The 17,272-nt window shown below is 31.1% G+C and overlaps 2 protein-coding genes across 2 annotated transcripts; both read right to left on the bottom strand.

The window, feature by feature from the left end:
* Nucleotides 1-1,433: 1,433 nt before the first annotated feature.
* LOC140043283 (unconventional myosin-XIX-like) lies at nt 1,434-11,047 on the bottom strand. Its single transcript, XM_072087783.1, has 10 exons — nt 10,898-11,047; nt 10,451-10,561; nt 9,705-9,881; nt 8,415-8,507; nt 7,975-8,031; nt 7,267-7,445; nt 5,708-5,897; nt 4,895-5,021; nt 4,653-4,795; nt 1,434-4,311 (listed from the first exon to the last, which is right to left on the bottom strand). Exons 1-10 carry the CDS (start codon nt 11,045-11,047, stop codon nt 3,718-3,720), a joined length of 1,821 nt encoding a protein of 606 aa, XP_071943884.1. The 3' UTR covers nt 1,434-3,717.
* Nucleotides 11,048-11,379: 332 nt separating this feature from the next.
* LOC140043282 (unconventional myosin-XIX-like) lies at nt 11,380-13,200 on the bottom strand. The gene is made up of 3 exons (XM_072087782.1): nt 12,846-13,200; nt 12,623-12,710; nt 11,380-11,714 (listed from the first exon to the last, which is right to left on the bottom strand). The coding sequence occupies exons 1-3, from the start codon at nt 12,966-12,968 to the stop codon at nt 11,380-11,382; spliced, it is 546 nt and encodes a 181-aa protein (XP_071943883.1). The 5' UTR covers nt 12,969-13,200.
* Nucleotides 13,201-17,272: the final 4,072 nt, after the last annotated feature.

Raw genomic sequence — 17,272 nt, 5'->3', positions numbered from 1 at the left:
TAAAGTCTTGTACAGCCGATGATTTAGAAAGGTTTAATAAGCTCTCTAAACAACCTTGCTAACAGTACATTTACTAAGCCAAATTAGTAGAGTTAGAGTTACTGCATAAATACTTATTTCATATTCTATTTTAATAAATGATATACAATCTTTTTTGTATTGTATTTTTGTTGTCTTTTAAATCGCAACACGAGTCACAAGTAAACTCATTATATAATGTTAAGGTAAATTGGTTGGTTTCAAAATAGTCAATTGACTATGGTTCCAAAATAATAAATGATGTTTGATATTATTATGGTATCTCTGAATTTAGTAAATGACTTGGCTATTGACTTGCCTAATGCAAATGAGATCATTTGTAGAAATTAGACTTACAGAATTTGATTAATGGCCAATATCACCTTTTATGATTGACAGACTTACTAAACAGGACGAAAGGTATGGAGATGGGATCATTCACTGTATAACAGCAATTATATAAATATCTACCATATTTTCGACCCCTGGTGTGTAATTTTTCAATATCAAATTGACTAATGGTTGCCAAGGTATGGGGCATATTTTTAGTATAGTATAGTATCATTATGTCTATAAGTATATGTTGTATTAGAAAACTTTTGGCTAATTTTTATTTTGTTTACTTGCATGTTTGTGGAAATACAATTTTTTTTAAAGAATAAAAAACCGGACATAGTTCATATTTTGACACACCACTTGATTATGCAAATTACATTCTCTTTTGGTTGGCATAGCTTAATAGTGTTTATCCTTAAAATTCAGGAAAGTGGCATAGCCTATCATGTGCGGCCCATCAATAAACATCAGTGTGCCAAATGTGAGCATGTACCGTTCAGTGGTTTTGGAGGAGATATGTAAAATACGCGAACAATTTAGTAGCATTAATATATAGATTGCTTTATACATTGATACCAAAAATTATGAGCATGGAAAACTGCACTTACAGATATTTGTGTCCCTACCCCAAAATTGTCCAAAACTGTGGAGATGATTGGAATAATTAGAAATGCGTTAAAATCCCACCTTTCATATTCCGTTATGGTAATTACTTTATTCCATTTACTATTATTTACTAATTTGATTTTAGGTACTTTTTGTTTTTGTTCAGGCACTTTCAACACAAGCTTTTGCTTTTTAGAAATGGTGCCTCCTTCATGATATTGTTTTATTCATTTTAAAGATGAGAAAAAAAATTGTCTTGTTTTAACTATCTTTCTTCATGAATTTTGTATTATATTATTTATTTTGTATATTATGAAGGAATTAAATGTTACTATGAAAAAAATATGTAATGTTAACATTGATTTTTGTGTTCACTGGATATAGATGACAAAATATGTACGTAGTGTAGACCTCTCATATCCCATGTACTGTATTGTGTTGCTTGTAACCCGTTTTTCCCTTCACTTCTTCAATGCTCAAACTTGTGGCCATGTCAAAAACTTATAATCACAAGATGATTCCTGATTCCTGATTCTTGTTAATCTTCCTCTGGCCAACAGAATAGACCACTTTCATTAGTCTAGTGTGCAAGGCTATCAAACAACTTGATAGCCTTGGTCTGTGTCCCTTCTTTAAAGTTGTCTTTTCTATAAATATATTGGGTTGGATGGAACAACTCAGTCACAATGTACTTCATCGAAGTGAAAATCTAAATTTGTGAACTATGATCTAATCGGATGCTATAAAGGATATTACTTTTATAATTTACAGTCACTTTCTTTTTTATGCAAACAAATAGAATAAAAGAATACTAAAATCAAACATTGAAAAGTCATTTTGTAGTTTTAATCAGGTTATTTAAAAAATAATGATTTAGCTTATAAAAAATAAAAAACAGTAAATCAAATAAAAACCCATTGAATTTCAGACAATGGGCTTCAAGTTTACTACTTTTTTTTTAAATTTTATTAGGTTAAATAATTTTTTGTTTCCATATCAATTTTTTTGTCCAACTAGTGTAACATTAAAAAATAAAAAAAAATATGTGGGGATCATTTAAGCATTTGACCTTTAACATTGTATCTACAGAAGAAAGCACAGATAAAATGTTATTTTAAAGCTTTAAGGCCACATTTATATTTGTACCTAATACATTCTTATTCAAAATACTCAAGTTTAAGATATAAAATAATTGTATATAGTGTAATAAATTGACCATTGACCTAGACTCCAAAGGCAAAATTAAATTAGTATTCTGAATTTTAAGAATAATGTTTGTATGTGTTTCTTTCATTCTTTACAAAAACTTAAAGAGGTAATTATGGAAAAGGTTTTCAAATGGCAGCCATTTTGAAATTATGAAATATAAGTAATTAGAGTAGGCCTACTAATAAACAACCCAGGGTAGATTTTAGATACTAATATCTATATAGCGCTATATTTTAGTATCTTTTAACAACAAAAAAACATTTTGGACAGAAAAAGCTATACCACCTATTTCTATATTACAAATAAGATGTGAAAATGCAAATTTCAATTATTTATCTAGAAACACTACACAGAAATTACATGATGCCCCATGATAACCTTTCAAAAAACCATGCCTGCACCCTGGTTGCTTTGAAGTGTTACCGTCGGAGTTACAGCTCTTTGAAAAACATACAAAAATTCCCATGTATGAAATTCCTGAAAACACCCATAAGAAAAATAATGGTATTTCCTAAATTCAATAATTGATTTACGTAAATTTTTGTTTTACATTAGGGCAAGATTGGTACAAAAAGATTTCACAAAAACAATTCACAAATTCTGTGCCATATCTAAGTAAGGACAAAATTCACATGCCAAAATCACACCTTTTACCATGGCAACCATTAATTTTTTTTCAAGTGTGAATAATTACCAAAGTATGAAGAAAATTCATTTTTTGGCATTTGGCCACATTATGTTGATATTTGTAGTCAACCGCTCTTAAGACGTGCTTACATCCTCAAAATGCACTCTCGTAGACGTCATTAAGAGTGAAAAAAAAACATTCATTTTAGATTTGACCAACAATTCTCCAATCAAATGACAAGAATTCGAGTAACTGAGCTCAACTGACAGGCACACAAAAAATTTCAACACAAGCTTAGTTCCTTTCAGTTCTATTGTTTCGGGACTGAAAGAAACCGAATGCAACTTTAAATAATGTCACACGTGCAGTAAGGGTGACCACGACCATATAAGCTTACCTTACAGACGGTCACAACACAACGCACATACAGTCTTATGACTTATTTCCAATGGAATGGTGTCGGGAACACACACAAAGTTTGAATTTGTAAATGATCCTAAATGCATGGGACATAAAAATCACAAACTTAAATCATATTTCTGAGAATTATTTTTATTTACTGAAATTATATTGTTAGTTTTACATGATTTCTTTATAATAAAATTAAAAATTTGGATAATTTCATACTCATTGACATGAAACTTACTCATGCGTGAAAACCAAATCAAAGCTGAAAGAGCTCCACAAAGACTCTGAATTCTTACAGTGTAATGGATGTTAAGTATTATTGTACAACAATTGTATTATTGTTTGTATTGTGAATACAAATTGCTACGACAGCACACGCATGTAAAAAATTGAATTGTGTCAATATTCATTTTTCTTTCAACATATACAGTAGACAATATGCGGCATTTGACACAACCTTGATACTGGTGGTAGTTCCTGGATTAACATACTTAATCCAGACATAAACTGCATTATAGCCTAACTGGACCATGATACAGCAAACCAAGTAACGCAATACCAAAAGCTATATCAACTGCAGGAGTTGTTGCAACTTGCACAAACTTGTTAATGATGGTAGTAGTTCCTTGATTTACAGGCTCCCCTTCAACACGTCTACCATTCTGGTGCTCACTAACTATTGGTTTATGTGTAGCACATTGTTCATTTGAGCTCTTCTTTTGAGATATTTCATCCCCATCTTTCTTTTGTTCAATGTTAACTATTGTATTTCCCTCACTTCTACCACTATTACAGTTCAGGTTACCATTTTCATGAAATTGTATTCTAGAATTGTTATTTACATTTTCTGGTTCTTCAATTTCATTGATGCTCTTATTGGTAAACTTATCTCTCTTGTCTTGATCTTCAACTTCTTTACTGGTAAACTTATCTCTCTTGTCTTGATCTTCAACTTCTTTGGTGCCATTGCTTGAACTAATCACCGACAGGTTACTCTCATGAGGTTCATTATCCAATGATACTGCTGACAGTATACCTTCTGTTAATATGCTATTGTTTTGTTGCGATTGTTTATCATTGCATTCTTGCACATCAGAATCAGCAAACTGGTAAAAATAAATATTAAATTGTATCAAGAAAAATATTAGATTAAAAATCATAAACTGAATGTTTATGATTTGAATACGGAGAATATTTCATGAAAATTAACTGATTGACCATTTAATGAGGCGGAACCAAGCACAGGCAATCTCTCAGTAAATGAAATATACTCTATTCAACATTATTAGTTTTATAGCACAGTACATATGATGATGTGTTAATTTAACATCATTAAAGTAAGTACATGTAAATGAGGATGTGTTAGTGATGAAGGAACATACTTCACAATGTAAAGTCTGTTAGTGCAGCGAAGATTGAAAATTGCGAGTTTTAAGTAAAGGCCTACCTCGTCTGAATTCAATTCATTTAATTGTTCATCTAACTTGCGTTGGTTTAAACGAATTGAATATCCAATCATAGCATACTGTATGACACGTGCTGCCTCATGTCGTCTCTTTACATCTTCTCTCACCTTCCAGCCTCTAAAACCTACAACATATCAATTCTAATTAGTGACAATTAGTGACTTGGTTTGGTAACAGCATGATGCCTGCAAGATATTTGGCAAAACACTATTACAATCAATACCTGCTTGAATGATGACCACAGCTGCCTCTTGTTTACTTTTGGTTGCCAGGATCTTCCTCCACCATATCTGTATTACACCAGCACTTAAATTGAATTCCTTCAATCTTGCATCTTCAAGTTTATCCAACTAAATAAAAAATAACGGAATATAATAAATATACAATGATGCAGATTCTTACTTACTTTTTTACACTAACAAGCTAAAAACAAAGTATTATAATTTGGTGCTACAACTTTTTCATGTTATAAGATAGCAATTTTACTGATTTTCAATGACTTACACACATTTAACTGGGTAATAATTTTTAATAAAATGGTATTTTTCAAATTGTGTCAAATTAATTGTTCTTTTCCTTTTTATATTTATATACTTTTTTTAAAGAGAAAAATGCCTCAATTTTACATAATTATTTAGTTAATTTTGGTGAATTTCCTATCTTATTCTACAAAAATATTCCTGTAGCACTACTTTAAAAAATAAAGGTTTATTTTACGACACTCATTCAGCTCTACTGCAAAGGTTTATATTATACAGATATTGCCTACTTAGAGGTGAAATCCCCGAGGGAATGATATTTTTCTCGAGGAACTAAATATTACATCTGTTATATTAAAATATGTAGCAAAGTGTAAGTAGACTTGGCTGGGTCGGCAAGCCTAGTTCACCTTACCTTGGCGAAAAATGACCGTATAAAGTCAAATAATTGCTAATGATTCCTTTGCCATAAAATATTCACTTAAACTAATTAAAATTTAATTTATTCTACTGCAAATATAAAATAATTAAATTATTATTAAACTGCTTTTAAGTACCTCTCCCTCTCTTAGGAATATCTTTGTTTTTCCAAACAAAAAGCTTTTCATTTTATTTTCTTTGTCTGCTTCAGCTAAAACCAGATTCGTAATAACAGCACATTTACTTTTTGTATCCAAATCTTTTACATCTTCTGAGTTTGACCTTATTAATAATTCATACCTCTTAAGAAAATCACTGTACAACATTCTATAAGAAAATTGTCGTTATCGTTCAGAATCAAGTATAACAAACAACACACTGGCAAGTGTAGGTGTTCAACATGTACAGTATGCACAGGGATGTATATATAGTATATATTATATACATCACAGGCACAGAATAAATTCTAAACCGCCCGGTGATATAGTTATACTGAAATTTAATTAATTAATTTGATACGATGAAGATGAGGAAATCTGTGAGAATGAGAAAAAGTCGCCTCCACCAAGATTCAAACCCGGAACCTTCTGCTTGATATGCAGATGTCCTAACCAATAGACACCATGGTATTGTTCAAACTCGATTGGATCGTCGTGGTACGGCGGTACAGCACTAGTCCCTCAGTTGTAGGCACACTCATCAGAGATCAAATTGATACGCCCTCATCTTTCAGTATATGCATTGTAAGTCCTAGAGCAAGCTGTTTAATTGGGATTGTAATAGTAAAAAATACAGGAAAATACAAATAAGGTTTAGTGCAACTAGCTATAAAACAATACAACACAACGATTTTAGTTTTTGCTTAATAATTCAATATCGAAAATGTTTAGCCAAGGTATCAAATGAAAACAAATAGCTGTAAGCTGACCTGGTAGTGAAGCCTGTTGCACTAATCTGAATTGTTTCAAGTTAACTTAACTAACAATGGTATTAACCAGTCATAGATGGGTACATTGTTAGTATAAAAAGAACACAAAACAATAGCTGTAAGCTGACCTGGTAGGGAAGCCTGTTGCACTGACCTCAATTGTTTCAAGTGAACTTAACTAACAAGGGTATAAACCAGTCACAGATGGGTACATTGTTAGTATAAAAGGAACACAAAACAATAACTTTAAGCTGACCTGGTATGGAAGCCTCTTGCACTGATCTCAATTGTTTCAAGTGAACTTAACTAACAAGGGTATAAACCAGTCACAGATGGGTACATTGTTAGTATAAAAGGAACACAAAACAATAACTTTAAGCTGACCTGGTAGGGAAGCATGTTGCACTAATCTGAATTGTTTCAAATGAACTTAACTAACAAGGGTATAAACCAGTCATAGATGGGTACATTGTTAGTATAAAAAGAACACAAAACAATAGCTGTAAGCTGACCTGGTAGGGAAGCCTGTTGCACTAATCTGAATTGTTTCAAGTGAACTTAACTAACAAGGGTATAAACCAGTCATAGATGGGTACATTGTTAGTATAAAAAGAACACAAAACAATAGCTGTAAGCTGACCTGGTAGGGAAGCCTGTTGCACTAATCTGAATTGTTTCAAGTGAATTTAACTAACAAGGGTATTAACCAGTCATAGATGGGTACATTGTTAGTATAAAAAGAACACAAAACAATCCCTGTAAGCTGACCTGGTAGGGAAGCCTGTTGCACTAATCTGAATTGTTTCAAGAACACCGCAAGCACGTAGTTGATTTATAACATGAACGTTATCAAAGCTGTCTGGTTGACACTCAAGACTTGGTTTGATACAGCGGATGTAGTGAGGTGTTATTTCATGTAAAGTAGCCATAAGACTGTCCAATGAATTCTAAGATATAAGATACAATTGTTAGATTGTTATCCCGAAGATTACATGTAAAAACTAAATGGTATCAACCAAAATAAGTATAGTAAATACAAAATGGATTGAGGAAATATGTCTGATAATCAAAAAATAAAATATCTTGCATAATATAAGTTACATTTTCAACAGAAGTAAAAAAAAAATTGGGAAGCAACAATTTGAGTGATCTTGCAGATGTTTATTTGATTTATTTCAGCATCATAAAAAACAATTTACAGATAAAATTAATATAATATACAGGAAACAAAATATGAAACATCAACAATATACAAAAACAGGGATGCTGAGGATAACCCATAAAAGGCCTTGTTTCCCTGTTTCTTCTCTTTCAAGAAAAAAAAAGGGTCAAGAAAGCAAAAACAACAACAAAGCAAAAAACCTATCTAACTCCTAAAACAAGAGCTCGGTCTTGAAGGTATTTTTTAAATTGATGTTCCATACTAAATTCATCAAGATTCTAAATTAAGTTTTGTATGAGTTCAGGATTCTGTACCTTAAATGTTGATACCACTGAAGAAGTAGTCTTTTTGCCTTTTGTTTTACTTGGACTCTGAAAAAACAATCATAAAATTAACCTAATTTAGGTTAAACAGAACTATTGACATAACAAGACAAGATGCAAAGGCATTATAAATATCACACATTTATTCGGCATTATTCTTTGTTTAAAAGTTTCATGATGTAACATTGATGAAGACAGAACTTAAAAAGCAATGGTATAGTGTTAGTACATTGTTAGTTTGATGTTAGTATAGTGTTACAATACTACATTGTTAGTTTGATGTTAGTATGGCATTAGTATAGTGTTAGTATAGTGTTAGTATGGTGTTACTACATTGTTAGTATGGTGTTACTACATTGTTAGTTTGATGTTAGTATGGCATTAGTATAGTGTTACTATGGTGTTTAAAAACAAATGAAAAGATTAATCACCTGTAAACTGGTAACATTAGCATCAACTAATTGTTGCACAAACTTCTTGCTGCTAATTTTAAGCAAATCTACAAGTTCTGTTGGAATACCATCCTAAAAACATCAAATGATACACAATAGATTAATTAGTAAATGAACATTCACCTGTGAACACTGCACATCAAATCTAATGAGCAAATATAATGTAATAGCAATAAGGTTTCCATTCAAAGTAAATATTATAGGGATGCTCAGAAAAAAAGCCATGGTAATAGGGCAGGAAGGCAGGAGGGCAAGATGGTAAATTGATTGTTCTTAACTTGATGAAATTGTAATATTGGAGAGCATACAGTATGTGGTTAAATAGGTTGAAACACTCTTGTCGTTTTCTAAATAGAATTGTGTTAGTGAACCAATTCTTATTTTGATATAAAACCAGAGATATGTAATACTGTATGTAAGCTGAAGGCTGAGCACGTACTCCAGACTGAAAAAAGATGGCAGCCGTAAATGTGTTCAAAAACATTATTTAACATAACAAATAATAATCTAATATAATACATTCACATATTCTTGTCAAAGCACAGTGAAGATTTATAAATCGCAATGGAATGAATAAATTCTAGGTAATCTAGCATTTTTGTATTTGAGGATCATATAGAATGCGTTCACGGTTATACGCTTAACACGCTGCATTGTGTATTGTTCTCACGCAGATAGGCTCAACACAGGCATATAGCAGTGCGTACTGCGTTGGGCATATCTGATTGGTCGATTGAAAGCCGTTATTTTGTTGGTTCCCTCTCCATGGAGAATCACCTTTTGAACTGCGATAACTTTGTAGTTTGACATCTAGCCTTCGGCTATATAATATCATTGTATTAAACAAATATAAACTGTTTGACTGCTGACCATTGTTTTTATTAATGACAGGCTTACCTTTAATTTGTTCCTATACACTATGTTGTATTCTAAAGTTGATAATTAAATTGTCTGGTCCTTCCTCCTTGATCTCACTACAAGTTTTGAACAAATGAGCTAAAATAGTTTAGCAAAAGCAAAAGCTTTTCCAACTTAAATGGTGTATCCTCTTCTTACACAGGTGATAGAGCATTACCTATAGCTACAAACAGCCATTGATACATTTTCCTGTGGTATTTATTTTCAGTTATAAGATTATGAGAAATGAGTTTAAACGAAGCAGATGCACTATTCCATAATTGTAATGCTTTGAGAAACTATTTATGAACTTCTAACCCCCTTTTTTTGTGAATATACTGTAAAACTGGCTTTCAGTTGTAAGTATATTACCTTATTCTTTTCAATTAGACCATCCACTTGGTACGTAACTTTCTCTGCATAGTGATGCACAACAAAAGCTGGTGATGTCACTGATATATGTGCACGAGATAAGTTTGCACTGCTGATGGTGTCATGAAGAAACTCACAAAACGAACTTGGATCTGAATGTCTGTTTAACTTGCATTGCTATAAACAAGATAAACTTGCAACTAGTTCATAGAAAGTAAATGAAATAATAACATGATTGTGATCTTAGATGGACAGTCTAAGCACAACAACTTGTAGTTTGCAACTGGTTGTGGTGCTACTGTACTTTTGCACCTAACTTGAAATCACTGGGCATAAGGTCACTCACTATCACTGATGTGCAGCAGGTGAATATTGGGGTTAAGCTTGAGGTGCAAAAGTACATCTAGTTTTCTAGTGTAAACTATGCTCAAAATCCATTTTTTATCTTCTTACAAACGACAGTTTATTTTTATGGAAAGACAAACTATCGTTTGTAAGACAAACTATGCCTGTATGGTAAAAACCACTGTTTCTCAAAATGTCAAATTCAAAATACAAAAGAGTTATTATTTTACGACGTACTGTACTACGATTGAGAAAGGCAAATTCTCAATACATCTTTTTTTACAGCAGTTTATCTTTCAATAAAAAGACAAACTACAGAATACAGGTCTTTTCCAACCATAATTTGCGAAAAACTATGACAAATAATTTTGTGTATTTTGCTGTGGAATAGCAACACTTACTTGATTCATAAGTGCAAATATACTGATGTTGCCTTCAATAATAGCAAGACATGTTTTATTGTCAGTAAAGTCTTCAAATTTCCATGGAACTCCCTCAGATTGACAGTCATCCTAAAATAATATAAACATGGCTGTTTAATCAGCAGTATAATTATGTTTATAAAGGTTCATCATTATCACTGTTAGAGAAAAAAAGTGAATGATAATTCTCATAAACTTTAATTATTATTGTTATCTTAATTATTTTATATTATATTATAATTATACTAGTATTTTGATATTTTTTTTACAAGATTCGTTTGATATAAACTAAAAGAAGTGCCATATTATTTTTCTTCATTTGTTTTTTTAATAAAGAACTGTTGTTATTATCACTCTAATAAAACACCGTAGCACCAACTGTATATTAGCATATTCTATATATAGAAAATAAGTTTGTTGGAATACCTGTTCTGCTTTGAGGAAGTTGTGCACAAAATGTTGCTGAAGCTTCTCATTTGCATAATTTATGCATAATTGCTCCAAACTGTTAAATGAAAAACTTTCAAATCCATAGACATCCAGTAGACCAATGTAAGACTGCCAACTCCTGGCCATGGTACAGCCATTGATGAATCCAACGAGCCAATCAAAAACTCTGAAACGTTAAACCATAATTTAGTCACAGTCTTCAAAGCTAGTTTTTTTTTGGTAAAACCAAAGTGGGGTTGAAAAAGTTTGCATGTAAACAGTTTCTCCTGTTACATACTAACTACATGACAAAGAAAGAAATTAGGCAGAATAAAATTAAATTAAATTGACTAAGTATTAGAGTTTGCATGTATGTATGTTTATTTAATTGTTGTGAATGTTTAAAAGTGAATGTAGGATTTGTTGTGGGCAATCCACCTCAGTGCAGCCCAGCATGCATATGGGGAAGCAAATAAAAGTTATTGGATTTGTACAACATCTTCTGTGTGTTTGTTTTGAATGTACAGGTCAGTAAAAAGGCAAATACTGCACAACAAGATTATTTTCAAAAGAGTAAATAAGTTTCTTTCACTACAAACAAATATAGCTTTAATGTTTGTAAAATACCTGGCATAGAGTAACTTTGCAAGACAATCTCTCCTTGTATGACATTCATCTTTTATGCAAGGTTTCATAAAGACACTCTTTCTACGCTTGTGAGATGCAGTGATTTGTCGGAATGCAAGACATCTAGTTAAGGCATCAACATCAAGACCAAGTAACTGTGCAGCAGCATTAACAGATGTGTCAACTCCTGATGAAGCAACATCAATAGTACAACAATATGATATATTGAATAATTAGTAAATTAGAAAATCTTTCTTTGGCTGAAATATTTTATCAACATTTTTTGAAGATGGAGAAGAATATTAATAAGATTATTTAAGATTTTAAAATGATATAATTATTAACGATATTTTTAAAGATATTTTGTGACCAACCTACCATAACATTAAGGTATTCCTTATGTCTGTTTTTAGTTATTTCTCATATATTATATTATGGTAGAAATAAAAACAAATTAAAAAATACTAAAAAGATATATATACTGTTGATAGAATATTTTGAATCATAAGTAAACGCCAATTTATTATAAACATAATCTATTAAAACTTAAAGGTTGCAACTACTTTAAGCTAAACTATAAATACTGTATGCAATCTTAAAAAAGGTTGCAACTACTTTAAGCTAAACTATAAATACTGTATGCAATCTTAAAGGTTGCAACTACTTTAAGCTAAACTATAAATACTGTATGCAATCTTAAAGGTCGCAACTACTTTAAGCTGAACTATAAATACTGTATGCAATCTTAAAGGTCGCAACTACTTTAAGCTAAACTATAAATACTGTATGCAATCCTAAAGGTCGCAACTACTTTAAGCTAAACTATAAATACTGTATGCAATCTGACAGGTTGCAACTACTTTAAGCTAAACTATAAATACTGTATGCAATCTTAAAGGTCGCAACTACTTTAAGCTAAACTATAAATACTGTATGCAATCTGACAGGTTGGACTACTTTAAGCTAAACTATAAATACTGTATGCAATCTTAAAGGTTGCAACTACTTTAAGCTAAACTATAAATACTGTATGCAATCTTTTTATTGGTATAATACAGAAAATAATTAAACAGCATAACCTTTTATATCATTTACCTTGTTTTTCAGAATCAATTTCACATGGTCCAGTGACATCATCACTAATAAACTCTATATTTCCAAGATGAAGTATACCACTTAGAACCTACAAATAAACACATTTTCAAATTCAATTCAATAATTCAAAAAATAGAATTATAACATTACTATTAGATTTATGTATAAAAAACATCAAAGTCTATTATCACTTATTTATATACTACCATTTGGTTTTCATTACCATAAATTTGTAAAAGTTGTTTTGAATCAATATACTATCATGATTGTAAAAACTAGGTAAAAGTTCACTGATGTTTACTGTCCACATGTGCTGGATTAGTTCAACTAAGGCATCTAAACACATTGCTTTGGTTCAGTTAGTTCACTGATGTTTACTGTCCACATGTGCTGGATTAGTTCAACCAAGGCATCTAAACACATTGCTTTGGTTCAGTTAGTTCACTCATGTTTACTGTCCACATGTGCTGGATTAGTTCAACCAAGGCATCTAAACACATTGTTTTGGTTCAGTTACTAATAATATCACCACTAAGTTTAACCATGTTTTACCAGTGAATTCACTCTTCCCTGGTAAAACAATGTTTGTTAAGTAACCAGTTCTAATTAAGTAAAAGTTTCTTACTTTAAATAATTCTTGTTGCTGTGACCTGCTAAGTCCAACATTAGACATCGCTTACTAACTAATGAAGTAAAAGTTTCTTACTTTAAATAATTCTTGTTGCTTTGACCTGCTAAGTCCAACATTAGACATCGCTTACTAACTAATGAAGTAAAAGTTTCTTACTTTAAATAATTCTTGTTGCTGTGACCTGCTAAGTCCAACATTACACATTGCTTGCTTTGTAACTATAAAATCTTGTTTATCCTTTTGATTACATGCATCTTCTGAACGGTTTAGTTTCACATAGTTTAAGTTGTCTGAACTCAATACATTTGGTAGTAACCAGTTCCTCATTTCCCTTTCATTTGCGCCAAACAGCATCTATGATAATTTGAAAGAAGAAATGTTAATGATATTATTAAAAAGACTAATAATGAGAATAATATAAACTAATAATATATTTCATGCTTTGATAACATTAGTAGAGTGAGTGCTTTCTTGCGCTATATTACAAAATATTACAAAGTGACAATTTTGTTTCAAGATGTTTAATATCAGTACCAGAAAGATCCTTTTCACATCTGCCTACATTGATCTCCAGACTTATTGCATGTTTTCATATTTACTCACGAACCTTGTGAAATCACGGGAAAAGTATTGTCATTGTATAGTTGACGGTGCTATCATTAGTACAATCTCAAGTTTGTGAGAAAAAAAAAGTCACGCTTCGATACTTTCAAACAGGTGTACGGTCAGTTAAATACCAGGACAAAGCACAAATGCGCAGAACAAACAAAAAAACAAGCCCCTGTGAATATCAGTAGAATTTTAACAACCTGATTAAAACCAAAGGGTATATGTTTGCTATTAGCCTACTCACTTTAGAAACATGGCAACAGAAATATGCAAATGTATCACAGTTTCCAGCAGTTAAGTTAAACAGTTGGTTATCCGGTTTAAAGGTACACAAAAATGAAACATAACTAATACTAACTTGGTAAAAGATGTGAAAATTCCTGGCACCATCACATTGATAAACAACTCTAGTTTTCTCAAGAAGATATGTCTGAATAGAAGCACCAACAACATGATTTCCACTGAAAACAAAATTGTAAAGTTAAAATAAGAATTCCTCTTGTGTGTAATTTCATTCTTCCCTGCTATGACACACAAAATGGCATATGTAGAAACTCAAAATGCATGGCCTGTATACAGTATGTTGGTTGAACATTGACAAATAAAAATAATGTATGAAACTTACCGACTGAATTGTAGCTGAATGTACTTTCCAAAGCGGCTACTATTGTGATTCCTGGTTGTGCTAGCATTGCCTAAGAAAATGAAATAATAGTTGTCTAACAGAGATGGAGTTGTAGGGAGGTGTAGGGTACTGGGTGGCAAAAGATTAATATTACTGTATATATATATACTGGTGCAGGCCATCAAATATTGCCATCAATTGCAATTAATTCTACTAGTCTTAATGATACCAAATCTGCCAAAAATTTAATTTGAGCATAAAATCTCACCAAATTCATATTTAGAACATACTGTAAGTTGGCCACTGCTGATCAACAGTTTTAGCCTATATATTATATTAGGAGTTTAAAGGATTTTGGCACCATGACTGAAGGTTAAAGATTATGCAGGAATTACAAAATGTAAAATCAGTACACAAACTGCTTTAAATTATCATTTTAAATTTCATTTTACATAAAGCGTTAATCAATTTTAGGTTAGGTGTAGCTTTATTTATTTATTTTTAAATCAGTATGATACTATCATTATGCTCATTAGGTTATATGCATGATATGCATATAACCTCTTGATTCTGTCAAAATCTTTATTTATTTATTTATTTATTCTTTCCTTAGCACTATTTGTCCGTGAATTATCTTGGCATCAGTTTCATCTATCTAAGTCAATTTTTCAGAGTATATTCCTTATGGCCAGGAATCGATGTGGTTATGCTTTCACGATGCGCAATCAAAAATTACGCGGTCTACGCGCGATTTAACGAAATCACGTTTGTAATCATATCTTCACAAACATGAATCACTTTTAAACAAAATTTGGTACTCATAAATTTCAGGTCATATTTCATCATATGGCAATACAATTACGTGCGTAGCGCATATAACGCATGCGTCCGCGCGCTTAAAATGTTAAAAATTGTCAGAATTTATTTTCGATGAAATTAGAGTACGTTTCAGGCAATTTTAAGCGTTTAAAAAATTGCCATGAGTGCGCAGATTTTTGCACGCGCACTGCGCGTCAAACGTTAATGCGCACTGTTTGTGTCCGATTACTGTTGTATAACCTTTCTTTAATAATATCATCATATTTTATTCACTTTTCAACGCGAAACAGCGTTATACGAGCACGTCAAAAGTGACGGGCTACGCACGTGTAAGTTAACAAAATGGTGAAAATATGCTAAATTTTAAAATTAATATATATCGTTAGAATGCTCGGGAACACCTATTTTTTATTTAATTTTCTTGAAGTGTATGTATCATATGTATGATTTATTATGAAATTAGAAGAACAAAAGTTGATTAAGTCATCATTAATGGCATATTAAATTTAACAAAATTAATTTCGACAATCAAACAAATTATGACATTTTCTTAGGCCAAAATAACAAACTTATCATTAACTTTCTTCCTTCAAAAGTTCATATATTAAAGTTAAAAGTATGTAGTTTGACAGTGCATCATTTGTTTACATTTTAAAGATGTCATTATAGTAAAAAATTATAATTCATTTCGGTATGTAATAATCTATTTGCACCAAAGTGGTTACTGCATAGTAAATACACGGAGGAATTTTTCTACAACTTTTAGTCAGTTGTGTATGGCTCGATGGTCTGTGCTCGTGTCTATGGCATTCAAGGTACCGAGATCGAGTCTCACCTTGGGAAACGAAATAAGATTTTTTTTTATTATCCGTATTGTTTGTTCAAATTATTTCTTAGTGTACAGATTATACACATGATTTATAATGAAATCTAGATAAAAATTAACTTATGTCTTTATTATTATGTAACAACAAATGTGGTTTCTGACATTATACGCATATGGATCTTTGATCGGATTGTGATACCGGTTAGCAAGGTCCTATCATATATTATAAATAATTAAAGATTCTGAGAAAATCAATCAATCAATATATCTTTTAAAAATCAATTATCTTTATTTAAATCAATGCATATAACCTATAATTCGTCATAGTGACGAATTAAATCTAGTTTTTATTTGGTTCTCATCTCTTTATCAACTGTTCTTATTCTATTTTTTTCTTTATCTGTTGATGATAATGATGATGAATATAGAAAATTTGATATATTGATATGATTTAAAAATGCTGATTTTGTATATTTAACAAAAATAAAGGTCCAACTTCTAGCGATGTTTCTTAGGACCATAACAGTACATAGATGTTTTTACATTTGAGAATGACATGTGTATCTTACTGTACTTTATTAAAGATAAACATAATAATTACCAAATGCTTCAAGAATAGGATTTGAGTCTAATATTCTACGTTCAATGCAATCTGCTGGTGATGGTGTAAAACCACTAAGAACAAAAAAGACAACAAGTTATCACAAATAAGTAACAAAACAGAGACAAATCTATAATTATGATGAAATAAAAACTGTAATTTTACATACATGAGAGTGTTTAATGATATTAAATTAAATGTGTTTATTTTTATTACCCAGGGTTACATACTGCCACCATTGTCAGATATTTTAGTAAACATCTTGCATTCCATGTCTGTAATAAAACAATAATAAATAACAGAGAATAACAAACGTTTTTGTATTTTCACAAAAAATATTGACAAACTGCCTTTGTGAAAATGGGTTGCCAACATTCCCTCTTTGCACGTCTGGCAAGCATTTAGTGACATTCAATAAATGCTGATTTTGTAACAGTGTCCTTTGAAACAGTAAAAACAAATTATAGCACTCTATTACTTGTCCATGCTTTTAGCCTCTCTATTTTTATTCAAGTTTAGGTCTCTCTATTATTTCAAAA

This window comes from Antedon mediterranea, chromosome 3, assembly GCF_964355755.1.
Source record: "Antedon mediterranea chromosome 3, ecAntMedi1.1, whole genome shotgun sequence".
Taxonomy (NCBI): Eukaryota; Metazoa; Echinodermata; class Crinoidea; order Comatulida; family Antedonidae; genus Antedon; species Antedon mediterranea.
This window is presented reverse-complemented; position numbering and strand designations above follow the sequence as displayed.